The following is a 15994-nucleotide window of genomic DNA, read 5'->3' on the forward strand; positions in this document are numbered from 1 at the left end:
CATGGTATATCTTTCCATCTATTTGTATCATCTTTAATTTCTTTTATCAGTGTCTTATAATTTTCTGCATACAGGTCTTTTGTCTCCTTAGGTAGGTTTATTCCTAGATATTTTATTCTTTTTGTTGCAATGGTAAACGGGAGTGTTTTCTTAATTTCACTTTCAGATTTTTCGTCATTAGTGTATAGAAATGCAAGAGATTTCTGTGCATTAATTTTGTATCCTGCTACTTTACCAAATTCATTGATTAGCTCTAGGAGTTTTCTGGTAGCATCTTTAGGATTCTCTATGTATAGTATCATGTCATCTGCAAATAGTGACAGCTTTACTTCTTCTTTTCTGATTTGGATTCCTTTTATTTCTTTGTCTTCTCTGATTGCTGTGGCTAACACTTCCAAGACTACGTTGAATAATAGTGGTGAGAGTGGGCAACCTTGTCTTGTTCCTGATCTTAGTGGAAATGGTTTCAGTTTTTCACCATTGAGGACAATGTTGGCTGTGGGTTTGTCATATATGGCCTTTATTATGTTGAGGAAAGTTCCCTCTGTGCCTACTTTCTGCAGGGCTTTTATCATAAATCGGTGTTGAATTTTGTCAAAAGCTTTTTCTGCATCTATTGAGATGATCATATGGTTTTTCTCCTTCAATTTGTTAATATGGTGTATCACATTGATTGATTTGCGTATATTGAAGAATCCTTGCATTCCTGGGATAAACCCCACTTGATCGTGGTGTATGATCCTTTTAATGTGCTGTTGGATTCTGTTTGCTAGTATTTTGTTGAGGATTTTTGCATCTATGTTCATCAGTGATATTGGCCTGTAGTTTTCTTTCTTTGTGACATCTTTGTCTGGTTTTGGTATCAGGGTGATGGTGGCCTCGTAGAATGAGTTTGGGAGTGTTCCTCCCTCTGCAATATTTTGGAAGAGTTTGAGAAGGATAGGTGTTAGCTCTTCTCTAAATGTTTGATAGAATTCACCTGTGAAGCCATCTGGTCCTGGGCTTTTGTTTGTTGGAAGGTTTTTAATCACAGTTTCAATTTCAGTGCTTGTGATTGGTCTGTTCATATTTTCTATTTCTTCCTGGTTCAGTCTCGGCAGTTTGTGCATTTCTAAGAATCTGTCCATTTCTTCCAGGTTGTCCATTTTATTGGCATAGAGTTGCTTGTAGTAATCTCTCATTATCTTTTGTATTTCTGCAGTGTCAGTGGTTACTTCTCCTTTTTCATTTCTAATTCTATTGATTTGAGTCTTCTCCCTTTTTCTCTTGATGAGTCTGGCTAATGGTTTATCAATTTTGTTTATCTTCTCAAAGAACCAGCTTTTAGTTTCATTGATTTTTGCTATTGTTTCCTTCATTTCTTTTTCATTTATTTCTGACCTGATCTTTATAATTTCTTTCCTTCTGCTAGCTTTGGGGGTTTTTTGTTCTTCTTTCTCTAATTGCTTTAGGTGCAAGGTTAGGTTGTTTATTCGAGATGTTTCCTGTTTCTTGAGGTAGGCTTGTATTGCTATAAACTTCCCTCTTAGCACTGCTTTTGCTGCGTCCCATAGGTTTTGGGTCGTCGTATCTCCATTGTCATTTGTTTCTAGGTATTTTTTGATTTCCCCTTTGATTTCTTCAGTGATCACTTCGTTATTAAGTAGTGTATTGTGTAGCCTCCATGTGTTTGTATTTTTTACAGATCTTTTCCTGTAATTGATATCTAGTCTCATAGCATTGTGGTCGGAAAAGATACTTGATACGATTTCAATTTTCTTAAATTTACCAAGGCTTGATTTGTGACCCAAGATATGATCTATCCTGGAGAATGTTCCATGAGCACTTGAGAAAAATGTGTATTCTGTTGTTTTTGGGTGAAATGTCCTGTAAATATCAATTAAGTCCATCTTGTTTAATGTATCATTTAAAGCTTGTGTTTCCTTATTTACTTTCATTTTGGATGATCTGTCCATTGGTGAAAGTGGGGTGTTAAAGTCCCCTACTATGATTGTATTGCTGTCGATTTCCCCTTTTATGGCTGTTAGTATTTGCCTTATGTATTGAGGTGCTCCTATGTTGGGTGCATAAATATTTACAATTGTTATACCTTCCTCTTGGATCGATCCCTTGATCATTATATAGTGTCCTTCTTTGTCTCTTGTAATAGTCTTTATTTTAAAGTCTATTTTGTCTGATATGAGAATTGCTACTCCAGCTTTCTTTTGATTTCCATTTGCATGGAATATCTTTTTCCATCCCCTCACTTTCAGTCTGTATGTGTCTCTAGGTCTGAAGTGGGTCTCTTGTAGACAGCATATATATGGGTCTTGTTTTTGTATCCATTCAGCCAGCCTGTGTCTTTTGGTGGGAGCATTTAATCCATTTACATTCAAGGTAATTATCGATATGTATGTTCCTATTCCCATTTTCTTAAATGTTTTGGGTTTGTTATTGTAGGTGTTTTCCTTCTCTTGTGTTTCTTGCCTAGAGAAGTTCCTTTAGCATTTGTTGTAAAGCTGGTTTGGTGGTGCTGAACTCCCTCAGCTTTTGCTTGTCTGTAAAGGTTTTAATTTCTCCATCACATCTGAATGAGATCCTTGCTGGGTAGAGTAATCTTGGTTGTAGGTTTTTCTCCTTCATCACTTTAAGTATATCCTGCCACTCCCTTCTGGCTTGCAGAGTTTCTGCTGAAAGATCAGATGTTAACCTTATGGGGATTCCCTTGTGTGTTATTTGTTGTTTTTCCCTTGCTGCCTTTAATATGTTTTCCTTATATTTAATTTTTGACAGTTTGATTAATATGTGTCTTGGTGTGTTTCTCCTTGGGTTTATCCTGTATGGGACTCTCTGTGCTTCCAGGACTTGATTAACTATTTCCTTTCCCATATTAGGGAAGTTTTCAACTATAATCTCTTCAAATATTTTCTCAGTCCCTTTCTTTTTCTCTTCTTCTTCTGGGACCCCTATAATTCGAATGTTGGTGCGTTTAATGTTGTCCCAGAGGTCTCTGAGACTGTCCTCAGTTCTTTTCATTCTTTTTTCTTTATCCTGCTCTGCAGTAGTTATTTCCACCATTTTATCTTCCAGGTCACTTATCCTTCTGCCTCAGTTATTCTGCTATTGAGCCCATCTAGAGTATTTTTAATTTCATTTATTGTGTTTTTCATCATTGCTTGGTTCCTCTTTAGTTCTTCTACGTCCTTGTTAAATGTTTCTTGCATTTTGTCTATTCTATTTCCAAGATTTTGGATCATCCTTACTATCATTATTCTGAATTCTTTTTCAGGTAGACTACCTATTTCCTCTTCATTTGTTAAGTCTAGTGTGTTTTGACCCTGCTCCTTCATCTGCTGTGTGTTTTTCTGTCGTCTCATTTTGCTTATCTTACTGTGTTTGGGGTCTCCTTATCACAGGTTGCAGGTTCGTAGTTCCCGTTGTTTTTGGTATCTGTCCCCAGTGGCTAAGGTTGGTTCAGTGGGTTGTGTATGCTTCCTGGTGGAGGGAACTAGTGCCTGAGCTCTGGTGGATGAGGCTGGATCTTGTCTTTCTGGTGGGCACGTCCACGTCTGGTGGTGTATTTTGGGGTGTCTGTGGCCTTATTATGATTTTAGGCAGCCTCTCTGCTAATGGATGGGGCTGTGTTCCTGTCTTGCTAGTTGTTTGGCATAAGGTGTTCAGCACTGTAGCTTGCTGGTCATTGAGTGATGCTGGGTCTTGATGTTGAGATGGAGATCTCTGAGAGATTTTTGCCGTTTGGTATTACGTGGAGCTGGGAGGTCTCTTGTGGACCAGTGTCCTGAAGTTGGCTCTCCCACCTCCGAGGTACGGCCCTGATGCCTGGCTGAAGCACCAAGAGCCTTTCGTCCACACGGCTCAGAGTAAAAGGGAGAAAAAATAGAAAGAAAGAAAGAAAGAGGCTATAATATAGTGAAGTAAAATAAAGCTATTATAAAGCAAAGCTATACAGACAAAATCTCCCCCAGAAGCATATACATATACACTCACAAAAAAAAGGAAAAGGGGAAAAATTAATATATCCTGCTCCCAAAGTCCACCTCCTGAATTTGGGATGATTCGTTGTCTATTCAGGTATTCAACAGATGCAGGCACATCAAGTTGTTTGTGGAGTTTTAATCCGCTGCTTCCGAGGCTGCTGGGAGAGATTTCCCCTCCTCGTCTCTGTTCGCACAGCTCCTGGGGATCAGCTTTGGATTTGGACCCGCCTCTGCGTGTAGGTCGCCTGAGGGCGTCTGTTCCCCGCCCAGACAGGACGGGGTTAAAGGAGCAGCTGCTTCGGGGGCTCTGGCTCACCCAGGCCGTGGGGAGGGAGGGGTACAGAGGAGGCGGGGCGAGCCTGCGGCGTCAGAAGGCGTGACCTTGCACCAGCCCGAGGCGTGCCGTGTGTTCTCCTGGGGAAGTTGTCCCTGGATCACGGGACCCTGGCGGTGGCAGGCTGCACGGGCTCCCGGGAGGGGCGGTGTGGAGAGTGAGCTGTGCTCGCACACAGGCTTTTTGGAGGCGGCAGCAGCAGCCCCAGCGTCTCACGCCCGTCTCTGGGGTCCGCGCTGATCGCCGCGGCTCGCGCCCGTCTGTGTAGCTTGTTTAGGCGGCGCTCTGAATCCCCTCTCCTTGCGCGCCGCGAAACAAAGAGGCAAGAAAAAGTCTCTTGCCTCTTCGGCAGCTGCAGACTTTTTCCCGGACTCCCTCCAGGCTAGCCGTGGCGCACTAACCCCTTCAGGCTGTGTTCACGCCGCCAACCCCAGTCCTCTCCCTGCGATCCGACCGAAGCCCGAGCCTCAGCTCCCAGCCCCGCCCGCCCCGGCGGCTGAGCAGACAAGCCTCTCGGGCTGGTGAGTGCTGGTCAGCGCCGAGCCTCCGTGCGGGAAGTGCGGGAATCTCTCTGCTTTGCCCTCCACACCCCTGTGGCTGCGCTCTCCTCTGTGGCTCCGAAGCTTCCCCCCTCTGCCACCCGCAGTCTCTGCCCACGAAGGGGCTTCCTAGTGCGTGGAAATCTTTCCTCCTTCACAGCTCCCTCCCACTGGTGCAGGTGCCGTCCCTATTCTTTTGTCTCTGTTATTTCTTTTTTCTTTTGCCCTACCCAAGTACGGGGGGAGTTTCTTGCCTTTTGGGAGGTCTGACGTTTTCTGCCAGCGTTCAGTGGGTGTTCTGTAGGAGCAGTTCCACGTGTAGATGTATTTCTACTGTATCTGTGGGAAGGAAGGTGATCTCTGCGTCTTACTCTTCCGCCATCTTCTCTCCTCCCCCCTGGTTTTTCTTTTCTATCACAGTTTTATTGAGATGTAATATGTGTGCCGTTCAGTCCCCCCAGATAAAGTGTTCAATTCTGTGGCCCCCAAGAGTATGGTAGAAGGGTATCGGGACTTTGTCCCATTCCTGACACAGCTCCCAAGTCCTTTGAGCAGCTTTTGTTACGATGAGCCCTTCCCACCGAGCCTAGTGTGTGTTAAGGGGGTGACACTTGGTGGCCCCTCGAGCGCTTCGGGATGAGGGCTGGTGGCCTGACTGGAGAGCTGGAGACCCAGTCAGTCGCGGCAGCCGATCTCACCGGTCAGGCCTCACAGAACCCTGAGCAGCGGGGCTTGGGGACCGTCCTGCCTGGCGGACACATCAAGGTGCTGGGAGGGTGGCGCCTGGGGGGAGCGTGGAAGCTCCAAGCCCCTTCCCCATACCCTGCCCATGTATCTCTTCATTTGTCCTGAGCTGTGTCCTTTATTTTATTTATTTTTTTATCTTTTAAATTTATTTTATTTATTTATTTTTGGCTGCATTGGGTCTTCGTTGCTGCGCGCGGGCTTTCTCTAGTTGCAGCGAGCGGGGGCTACTCTTTGTTGTGGTGCGCGGGCTTCTCATTGCGGTGGCTTCTCTTGTTGAGGAGCACGGGCTCTAGGCGCACGGGCTTCAGTAGTTGTGGCACACGGGCTCAGTAGTTGTGGTGCGCGGGCTCTAGAGTGCAGTCTCAGTAGCTGTGGTGCATGGGCTTAGTTGCTCCGCGGCATATGGGATCTTCCCGGACCAGGGCTTGAACCCATGTCCCCTGCGTTGGCAGGCGGATTCTTAACCACTGTGCCACCAGGGAAGCCCAAGTTGTGTCCTTTATAATTTACCGGGAACAGTAAGTAAAGTGCCGCCCTGAGTTCTGTGAGTCCTTCTAGCAATTGCTGGACCTAAGGGGGTGTTACCGGAACCCCAGGCTCATCACACGGAATGGGGGGGCCCGAACCTTGCAGGTTCTGTAGGTCTGGCGCTAACTCGGGGCAGCTAGGTCAGAGCTGAACTGTAGGGCAACAGGGTTGTCAGAGCTGGTCGGTGTGAGGAAAAAAACCCACACGTTTGGTGTCTGAAGTGTTGTGAGTACAAACCTCACATTCCCCCTCTTTAGTGTGGTAGTAAAATACACATACCGTAGAAGTTACCATTTTTAAGTGAAAACTTCAGTGACATTAAGTACACTCTTGATATGGTGACCATCCGTCTCCAGAACTTTTTCATGTTGTGGAAGCAAAGCTCTGTACCCGTGAAACAGTAACTCTGGCCAACAGGCACACGCAAGACGTTCAGCATCACTAACCCTCGGGGAAATGCCAAGCAAAACCACGGTGAGAGACCACCTCACACCCCCTAGGATGGCTACTATCAAAAACACAGAAAGTGACAATTGTTGGCGAGGATGTGGAGAAACTGAAGCCTTGTGCACTGTTGGTGGGAATGTGAAACAGTGCCGCCACTATGGAAAACAGTATGGAGTTTCCTTAAAAAAAACTAAAAATAGAACTATCATATGATCCGGCAATCCCACTCCTGGGTGTTTAGCCAATAGAGTTGAAAGCAGGACTTCAAATAGATGATTGTACACCCATGTTCATTGCAGTGTTATTCACAAGAACCAACAGGTGGAAGCAACCCAAGTGTCCACTGATGGAGTGGAGACACAAACTGTGGTCCATCCATACAGTGGAATGTCCTTCAGCCTCAAAAAAGAAGGAAATCCTGACACTTGTTCCAACGTGGATAAACCTTGAGGACATTACGCTCAATGAAATAAACCAGTCACAAAAAGTCAAATACTGTATGATTCCACGTAGATGAAGTTCCTGGAATTGTCACAACAAAGTAGAACTGTGGTTTCCAGGGGCAGGAAGGGGGTGGGGAGCTGTTGTTCAGTGGGTACAGAGTTTCAGTTTTGCAAGATGAAAACGTTCTGGAGATCTGTTACACAGCAAAGTGAACATACTTATCAATGTAACGCTAGTGAACTGAATGCTTAAAAATGGTTAAGACGGCAAATTTCATGTTATGTGCTTTTCAGTATACTCAAACAATGTATATACATTTAGTTTAAAATTTTTAGAGCTGTTTGTGACCACAAGGCCTAAGTGTTAAAAATTTCTTCTGGATTGAGTTATTACAAGTATTAGTATACAAATGATAAAAAATACAAACGCATGATAAATTTTGATACGGAATTACTCAACCAAAAGTAAAATTTTATTAGAATGCAACCACTGTTCCCCGCCCCGCCCCTGTGAATTGACTCCTGTGGGCACCTTACATAGGTGATCACACAGCCGTGACAGTGTCCCCAAGGTCCGTCCGCCCCTCCTCACAGACGGGCAGACACAGCCCCCTGGGCGCTGGCGGAAGCTGTCGCGTGGGTTCAGGGTGCGCGTTCTCACCCGTGCTCCCCCGTCCTCAGCGCAGAGGTGGGCTGCGTGGGCCCACGTCCCCTGCCCTCCCCGCAGGTACTATGGCGGGACGGGATTCATCGATGAGCTGGAGGTCCTCTGTCAGAAGCGAGCGCTGCAGGTCTACGGCCTGGACCCCCAGGGCTGGGGAGTCAACGTCCAGCCCTACTCAGGTAATCACCACGTCCAGACAGGCCTGGGCAGCCCCCTTCTGCCAGCCTCCCGGGGATCCCGCTGGGCTTGGGGTCTTCCCCCATCGCCCTCGGCTGCTAGCTACACGAGCGCCTCCCGGGCAGCCCCCATCTCTGAATGTCCCCACCAGGGGCACCTGGGGCCGGAGGAGTGCATCGCGGCCAGGCCTGTTCTGGCCACCCTGGTCACGGCCTTGTGGGCAGGAGTGACCGCACCTCCCTGGTCTGCCCGCTGCAGGGTCCCCCGCAAACTTGGCGGTGTACACAGCCCTGGTGGAGCCCCATGGTCGCATCATGGGCCTGGACCTGCCCGACGGGGGCCACCTGACCCACGGGTTCATGACCAACAAGAAGAAGATCTCCGCTACGTCCATCTTTTTCGAATCTATGCCCTACAAGGTACAAGTGCGTCTCTCCGTAGCTCCACAGCCCGTTCTCAAAGCCTCCAGCGCTGGGCGCGCCCGTGGGAATACGGAGCTTCGTTCCCAGGCACCTCAGGAAGTACCCCTGTCAGTGTCGTTTCCCTGCCCTGGGGACCCTTGGGCGCTCAGGGCTCGCAGGGGACAGAGCGCTAGGGGCTGAGCTGAGGCGCAGGGAGACGGGCGGGGAGGCGACTGCCCAGGGCTTTCAGGCGCAGTCAGGGTGCTGGCTGGTCCAGAACCGGGGAGAGGGGTGACAGCCAGACCCCCCAGGGGTGGCCCCAGCACACAGCCCTCCACGCCGGCTGAGTCCCTGCAGCCGGGGGGCTAGAGCCGGGGCTGTGCGGCCACCCATGCCTGGCATGGTGAGAGTAGCCTGTGTCTACACCCCCGCCCCCGCCAGACCTGACTTCAGCCAGCTGCACCCAGTACCCGCCTGTGCCTGGCATGGGACCAGCCCTCGTCATCATAAACAGTGTGGTCAAAAACCACATGTAAGGTTGGTGGGCTCGTGGAGGCGTGGCGACTTATCAACGGGGATGACCAGAGTGGGGTGGACGGCAGGTAACCTGCATCCTGGCTTGTGGTGCGGTCGTGCACAGGGTGCTGCTTCCTTGTGTCCGGACCCGTCTCCGGTGTTTCTTGTCGAATGGCCGTTCCTGGTCATTTCCTCGTGCCCCCACCCACCCACCCACCGAGCCACGGCAACCACGCAGCATTACGCTTGCCGACCTAACTTTGCTCTTCGAAAAATCCAGCCAGCGGGGTCCCTCCCCTGCCCGCCGGGCTGCCTCCCTGCCGGGCCCCTCCCCAGCCCCTGCCCTCTCTGCGGGACTGTCACCTCCCGGCAGTCACCCCGCACGGGCAGACAGAGGAGCCGCATCAGGAATCCCTCCTCTCCCCTTCTTGTTGCTGCTCTGGCCCCTCTGTAGTTTGTGACGAATGCCTGTGAATCCTTCTAGGAGCTGTTGTACTGTTGAATTGTCAAGATTTATAAGATACAAAAAACCTTTTTAAAAAATCCCACAAATTTAAACAGCAAAATGTGGAGGGAGAGAGTAGCAGCAGATTTTTTTTTTTTTTGGTAATTAATCTCTTTTAAAACTTTTTTAGAATTATGTCCAATTTTTTACTGTGGGTCAGCTGTTGATTTTTTATTAAGACAGCAGTTTCTTCACCGAGTTCAGGTGACTGAGGAGGAACCGGTTCACGCCCTTGAAACAAAGCCCCAGACCAAGCCCCCGAGCACCCTTCAGCCGGTCCCAGCACGTCTCACACAAGCTCTGTAACCGTGCTAAGCTGTAGGCACCTTTTTCATTTGGAAAGGGCGCCCACCCAACCTGAATCCTCCCCCGCCCCCCGGGGGCAGGGGCTTCCAACCACCTCCTCCCCGGGGGCTCCCATGCCCCTGAAGTCTCCCTGCAGGTACCCCTCTGTGGTTGTGTCCACTCCCCAACACAAATGCTTTAACACAACTTTAATAAACTGGAATTACTAAGAAATGTGTTCCCCCCGCCCCCCGAAAAAAAAGGCCTTGTGTTTTACAGGCTGCACATGGATCTGTGGTCTGCTGGGAAGGGATTTCTGTGTATGGGGTGAGGTCGGCGCCCAGGTGACAGGTGGGCACCCACCTGGCCTAGTGCCGCGACCGGAAGACCTCCTTCCTGCAGGGCCCCCCGTCCTCACCAAGCGGGTGGCCTTCCCGCACAAGGGATTCTGCTTCTGGGATCAGTTCTGTCCATCAGATCGTCCTGCAAGCACGCGCTGCCTTAATTACTCTTTTTAGGTGTTTTAAAGTTTTTCTCAATAGTGCTTTGTGCAGAGGTCTTGTTCATCTTTTGTTAAATATTTTACAGTTTTTCGAAACTAATGTAATGATATTATTAAAATTTCGTTTTCTGTTTTTTCCCGCTTATATATATATACACAAATATAATTGACCTTTGTTTTTCAGCCCTGTGTCCGGGGACCTTGCTGATCTATTACTGGTTCTAAGGGGCTCACCTCTGGTGCCCAGGCCTTCGTGGTGCACAATCAAGGTGTCTGAGTAGCGTCAGCCTGGGTGGCCTTTGGGTTCCCGAGCCTTTCTCTCTTCTTTTCGCCTCATGTGTCTGGACTAGACGGACATGGGGTGAGGCGGCGGGGCCTTCGCACCTGCACACGTGCTGCATGTTTGTCCCTCTGTTTCCTTCTGCGGCGAGTCAGGAGCAGGGCTCGCTCTTCCCCCAGGACCCCCAGGGCATCCTGTCTGAGAGCCATGATGCCTGGTTGCCTAAGCGCTTGTGCCCCGTCTCGCCCTCAAGTCCTGGTTGGCAGCGAGGGGAGCAAAGAGCTCTGGCCAGGTGGAGGGAGTCCTCTTACCCTCGACAGCCGGGCAGGAGGAAGTGGCCCAAGCCCCCGTCTCCGTGCCGTCCACAGGTGAACCCCGACACCGGCTACATCAACTACGACCAGCTGGAGGAGAACGCCCGCCTCTTCCACCCGAAGCTCATCATCGCAGGTGAGGAGCCCGGCGGGGCCCCAGCCTCTCACAAACAAGCTTGTGTGCGGTTCCCACCCTGTCCTCACTCCCTGCTGGTTTCTGCCACGCAGCTGAGCTGCTTGGGTCTATTTCCTTTTCTCTCAGGACCGTCAGTCCTGCACTGTTCCCCAGAAGCATCTGGACATGCTGGCCCCTGCCTAGTTGGGCTGGTAATGGCCGGGGGCCGCCCCAGCCACGCGACACAGGGGCAGAGAGCAGGGTGTCGCCTTTGGCACAGGCGGGATTTGCAGGCGTCCCTCGTTTCCATCCTCAGGCCTTAGAGGGGGCAAGGCTGGCTTTCAGACGCTGTGCCCAACCGAGGCGGCTCTGCCCTCGAGTTGACTCAGCGTCACCCTTGCCGTCTCAGGGACCAGCTGCTACTCCCGGAACCTGGACTACGCCCGGCTGCGCGAGATCGCTGACGACAACGGGGCGTACCTCATGGCCGACATGGCGCACATCAGCGGGCTGGTGGCGGCCGGCGTGGTGCCCTCCCCCTTCGAGCACTGCCACGTGGTGTCCACCACCACCCACAAGACCCTGCGGGGCTGCCGCGCCGGCATGATCTTCTACAGGAAGGGTGCGCTCCTGGCGGGGCCGGGGCTGCCTTTCTTCTTGGGGCCCACGGTCGGTTTAGGGAGCCGGGAAGACTGACCCCGATGCTGTAACGAGCAGGAAGCCCTGAGCCCGGCTGTCCAGGTCCGGGGAAGGGGGAGGGGAAGGGCGTCCTGGGGGCCAGCGTCCTGTGGCTCAGCTTACCCTGTTGAGTGGAAGACGCTGGGGTGACAGGAGGGTGTGCGTGGCTGGCGGGGCTCCAGGAGACCTCGCCGTGCGGCGTTATTTTGGTGAACTTACTGTAGCATGTTTCTCCCAGAGAAAGACTCAGTAATCAAACCGTAAGACACTGATGTGTAAACCATAGTAGGAGTTTGTCGTTTGAGTGAGGAATTTCTCCTTCCCATGATGGAGCCTATGTGTATGTGTTCCCTTATTTGGGATTCCCATTCCTGAGAAGCAGGATTAGGGTCCCATAGTCTTCAGTCCCGGTGCACTAACCTCACGTCAGCAGAGAGAACCCCCCTCTGGTGACCGCATCTCTCTTTACCCCCTGCGGGACCCCCTTGCTCAGCCGCTGGCCAGGACTGGATACACCACGTGCCCACTGGGCTTCTCAGGGCCCTGCTGCCTCTGTGCCCCTCAGAGGCCCCTCCTCAGCTGTGTTCAGGTTTCTGAGGCAGGCGGCCTTTCCCACCCGCTGGGGAGACATTTGTTTTCCCCACTGTATGTTGGTGATGTTCGATTGACCCTCCAGGCAGAGCAAGTCCTGGCTCTGCCACGGATGTGCTGTGTGATCTTGGGCTAGTTGTGCAGCCTCTCTGAGCCTCAATTCCTCGCCTCCAGAGTAGGGATCGTAATAATTGTACCTGTCCCTGGGGACTGCTGTTGCGAGGATTGAATGAATGAATTTAGGGAAACTGCTCAGAGCAGTTCCTGCCTCACAGGAAGCTCCATGGAGACACTGGCAGCTCCTATTACTGGTCCTTAACTTTTCTCAGAAAGGAAGCTGCTTCTCCGTTTCTGGCCAAATGAGTCACGTCTCCCCCAAAGGAGTCATCTTGGAAGACTGCTCTCTCGGATAGTTCTTTGAGGAAATATGCCCAAGGTGTATTCTTTATTACTCTCTCAGTGGAGGGACATTTTCATCCTTCCTTTCATCTCTTTTTTTTTTTTTGGCTGCGTTGGGTCTTTGTTGCTGCACGCGGGTTTTCTCTAGTTACGGTGCACGGGCTTCTCATTGCACGGGCAAGCACGGGCTCTAGGCACGTGGGCTTCAGTAGTTGTGGCGTGCAGACTCAGTAGTTGTGGTGCACGGGCTCAGTAGTTGTGGCTTGCAGGCTCTAGATTGCAGGCTCAGTAGTTGTGGCACATGAGCTTAGTTGCTCCGTGGCATGTGGGATCTTCCCGGACCAGGGCTTGAACCCGTGTCCCCTGCACTGGCAGGTGGATTCTTAACCACTGCACCACCAGGGAAGCCCCTTCCTTTGACCTTTGAAGGGTGGTTCCCTCACCCAGCCCCCCTAGGAGCAAGCACCCTCCCTGGCCTGCAGCATCGCCTCCAGGAGTGGGGCCGGGTCTGTGTCCAGATGGGGAGAAAACAGAGGGGATGGCCTTTCCCATGTCCCGTGTTGTCCTTTGTCCAGGAGTGCGCAGCGTGGACCCGAAGACGGGCAGAGAGACTCGCTACAACCTGGAGTCACTCATCAACTCTGCCGTGTTCCCAGGCCTGCAGGGGGGGCCCCACAACCACGCCATTGCTGGTAACGCAGACCCACCCTGGGCGGCTCCCCCATAGCCCATCCCCCAGAGCATGTGCCCTGTCTAAGAGGTGCTCACGAGGCAGAGAAGGGGAGCAGTGCGTATGTCAGCAGGGACAGAGGTGACGGCCACTCCACTGAGTCGGGCAGGCCCCACCTGAGCCCCTGAGAAACCACGGGGAGGGGACCTGACAACGGAAGACTGCACAGCCGAAGGAGCACGTGAGCGGGCGGGCGGCCCTCCCCTGGTCTCCTGGCCTCCAGGGGAGGGGACGGCGACAACTGTGTCTGACCCTTGGCCTTGACTTTGGGGCTACGCTGGTACCTCCTAGGTCCTATTCCATCACAGCCCAGCAGCTGTCATAGATATACTCCTTCTCTGGTTGTACCCGAGCCTTAGAAAATCTGATGACCTCAGAGCTTTTACTCCGTCTTTGGAGCAAAGCAGTTGGTGGAGGAGCCAGGACAAAGGTGTCCCGTCCCCATTGGGAGACTGTCAGGAGAAGTACCGGTGTATGCAAGAAGGGGCGTGGAGGGAGCAGTGAAGGGGGAGTTTTAGGCTCCAGAGTGGGCAGGGGCAGCTCCCCTTACACCCAGCTGCTCAGCGCCCTCCAGTGGTGGGATGCCAGCCCTCCAGCCTCTCCAGGCCGTTTCCCACACACGGACTGGGGGCTCCTGTGCCAGGACGTGGGCGCCTGGTTTGCATCCTCCTCCATCTTCTGCGCCCCTTCAAGCAGCTCCAGGGATCGAACAAGGTCCCAGAGGAGTCTGGGTGTGCAGGGAGATCAGGCCTGTACCTCTCATCTGGGCTCTGCTCTGAAAGGTGCATAATTTGGCATCAAAGCATCAGCAGCTAAGTGACCCGTTTTCACACGTCGAGCTTAAAAAGGACAAAATCCATCTTGCCGGGAACAGCTCTCCCCTGGTGATTTCTTTAGCCCGAAACTTCATGCTGGAGAGAGGCCGCCTCAAAAGCACTTGCTCGGAGAGAGAGGTCTGAGGCTTAGCCGGGCAGTTGCAGGGTTAAAAGAGATCATTTTGGGAGGAGATGTAACCCGCCGCCCTGGGTGACACCGAGAAGCTGGGAAGCCCGAGTGGAGACGGATGTTTCTTCGACTCACGGTCTGTCTTCATCTCCTGCCAGGGGTGGCGGTGGCCCTGAAGCAGGCCATGACTCCGGAGTTCAGACTCTACCAGCGCCAGGTGCTGGCCAACTGCAGGGCTCTGGCCGAGGCCTTGATGGGGCTGGGCTACAAAGTGGTCACAGGTATGACAGGAACCGAGCCCTGAGGGCAGCCTTGCTCCTGCTTGAGTCTCGTCCAGGCCCTGCCAGGGTGTGGCTGTAGGGTTGTGGCCTGGGCACGGTGGCTGCAGCCATGGGGTGACTCGGGACCCCCTCAGCTCTGTATACACGACCTCGTTCAGACCTCGAGATAGCCTTGGGAATCACTGGTCTTATTTTACAAATGGGCATCTGAGGTTCCTAAAGCCACGCGGCAAGCAAGGGGGCTGTGTGTCCAGAGCCACACATCCGCTTAGGCCACGTGCGTCTTTGAAGCCATGGTCATCGCCTAAGTCAGCGATGGGGATCTAGTTAACCCGGGGATTAACTAGAGTTCAAAGTGAAGATCAGGTGCTTGGAAGATTCCTGGGTGGCCTTGGGCCGCTCCAGAAAGTTCTTCCATATCTCTTCTGCACCACTTTGAAAATACTATCATCCTCACAGGATTGGGGTTAAAGCACACAATGGGCTGGCAGTGTCTGCACCTGACGTGCCCGTCACCCTGTCACCTAGATCGCCCACTGCCCGCTACTCTGAGGCCCCCTTAGAGGGAGCCTTGAGGGTGGACTTAGAAGGGGGACATTCCCAGATGACATCATCACCCCAACAGGCTTCCAGGCGCTGCCCTGGCACCTGACAGGTTGGGACGTGGCAGCGGGCCGTCTGGGCTGGCCATTTGCCCTCAGCCCCCTCTGCATCCTCATGTTCCCTTTTTAAACTACTCTGTGCTTCTTCTCAAACTCTGAGGCCCTGGGGCATGTGGTCTTTAGCAGGTGATGAAAGCCCCGCAGGACACGTGGTGGGGGTCACAGCCCCCCATTTCTTTGGAAGAGAAAGATCCCTTCACTCGGCATGGGGTCGGCTTCCATGTGTCTAACCTGGTTTCCAGGTGGTTCTGACAACCACTTGATCCTCGTGGACCTCCGCTCCAAAGGCACGGACGGCGGCCGGGCTGAGAAGGTGCTGGAAGCCTGTTCCATCGCCTGCAACAAGAACACCTGCCCAGGTGAGCGTCCTCAGTCCTCTCCTGTCTGCACCTCTCAAGGCCAATGGTGACTTGGCTCTGGGGACAAGACGTGCAGCGCAGGACGGGGGCCAGGCCGTGCTCCCCCGCCCGCCCCCTCTGACGCGGCGCTGACCCCGCTGGGGATGGAGAGGGAGAGGTCAGGCTGGGGCCTCTGGAAAACCGGCTGCATTTCTCAGTGGGTTGTGAATAAGATGTGGGCGACGTCCCTCAAACCCAGACAGATGCTGCCCTGGTGTCAGGAGCAAGGACCACATCGCAAAAGGCGGCTCTCCTGATATTTCAAGTAGCGCAGCCGAGGTGTGAGCCAGCGTCCGTGGGCCTATTCCTTTTGCCCACGAGCCCCTTCCCGGTGCCCGATCGTCAGTGGGGAGATGGGTGCAGCCCAGGGACAGAGCCTGTTTCTCTTGAAGGTGACAAAAGCGCCCTGCGGCCCAGCGGACTGCGCCTGGGGACCCCAGCGCTGACATCCCGAGGACTCTTGGAAGATGATTTCCAAAAAGTTGCCCATTTTATTCACAGAGGTGAGGAGAGGCGTGGACACTGGCCGCGCGGGG

The 15994-nt window shown here is 52.3% G+C and overlaps 1 protein-coding gene across 2 annotated transcripts in view; it reads left to right on the forward strand.

Moving 5' to 3' along the window:
• SHMT1 (serine hydroxymethyltransferase 1) overlaps window positions 1–15994 on the forward strand; it is a 28512-nt gene that overhangs the window by 11405 nt on the left and 1113 nt on the right. The window contains exons 4-11 of one of the 2 annotated variants that reach the window (XM_036836538.1): window positions 7743–7858; window positions 8115–8275; window positions 10714–10795; window positions 11184–11396; window positions 13018–13134; window positions 14276–14398; window positions 15303–15419; window positions 15851–15961. In XM_036836538.1, coding sequence (XP_036692433.1) covers window positions 7743–7858; window positions 8115–8275; window positions 10714–10795; window positions 11184–11396; window positions 13018–13134; window positions 14276–14398; window positions 15303–15419; window positions 15851–15961 — 1040 coding nt within the window. The remainder of the gene's footprint in view (window positions 1–7742; window positions 7859–8114; window positions 8276–10713; window positions 10796–11183; window positions 11397–13017; window positions 13135–14275; window positions 14399–15302; window positions 15420–15850; window positions 15962–15994) is intronic. The other variant, XM_036836539.1, reaches the window with a different exon arrangement.

The sequence above is a fragment of the Balaenoptera musculus genome, chromosome 20 (assembly GCF_009873245.2).
Source record: "Balaenoptera musculus isolate JJ_BM4_2016_0621 chromosome 20, mBalMus1.pri.v3, whole genome shotgun sequence".
Classification (NCBI taxonomy): Eukaryota; Metazoa; Chordata; class Mammalia; order Artiodactyla; family Balaenopteridae; genus Balaenoptera; species Balaenoptera musculus.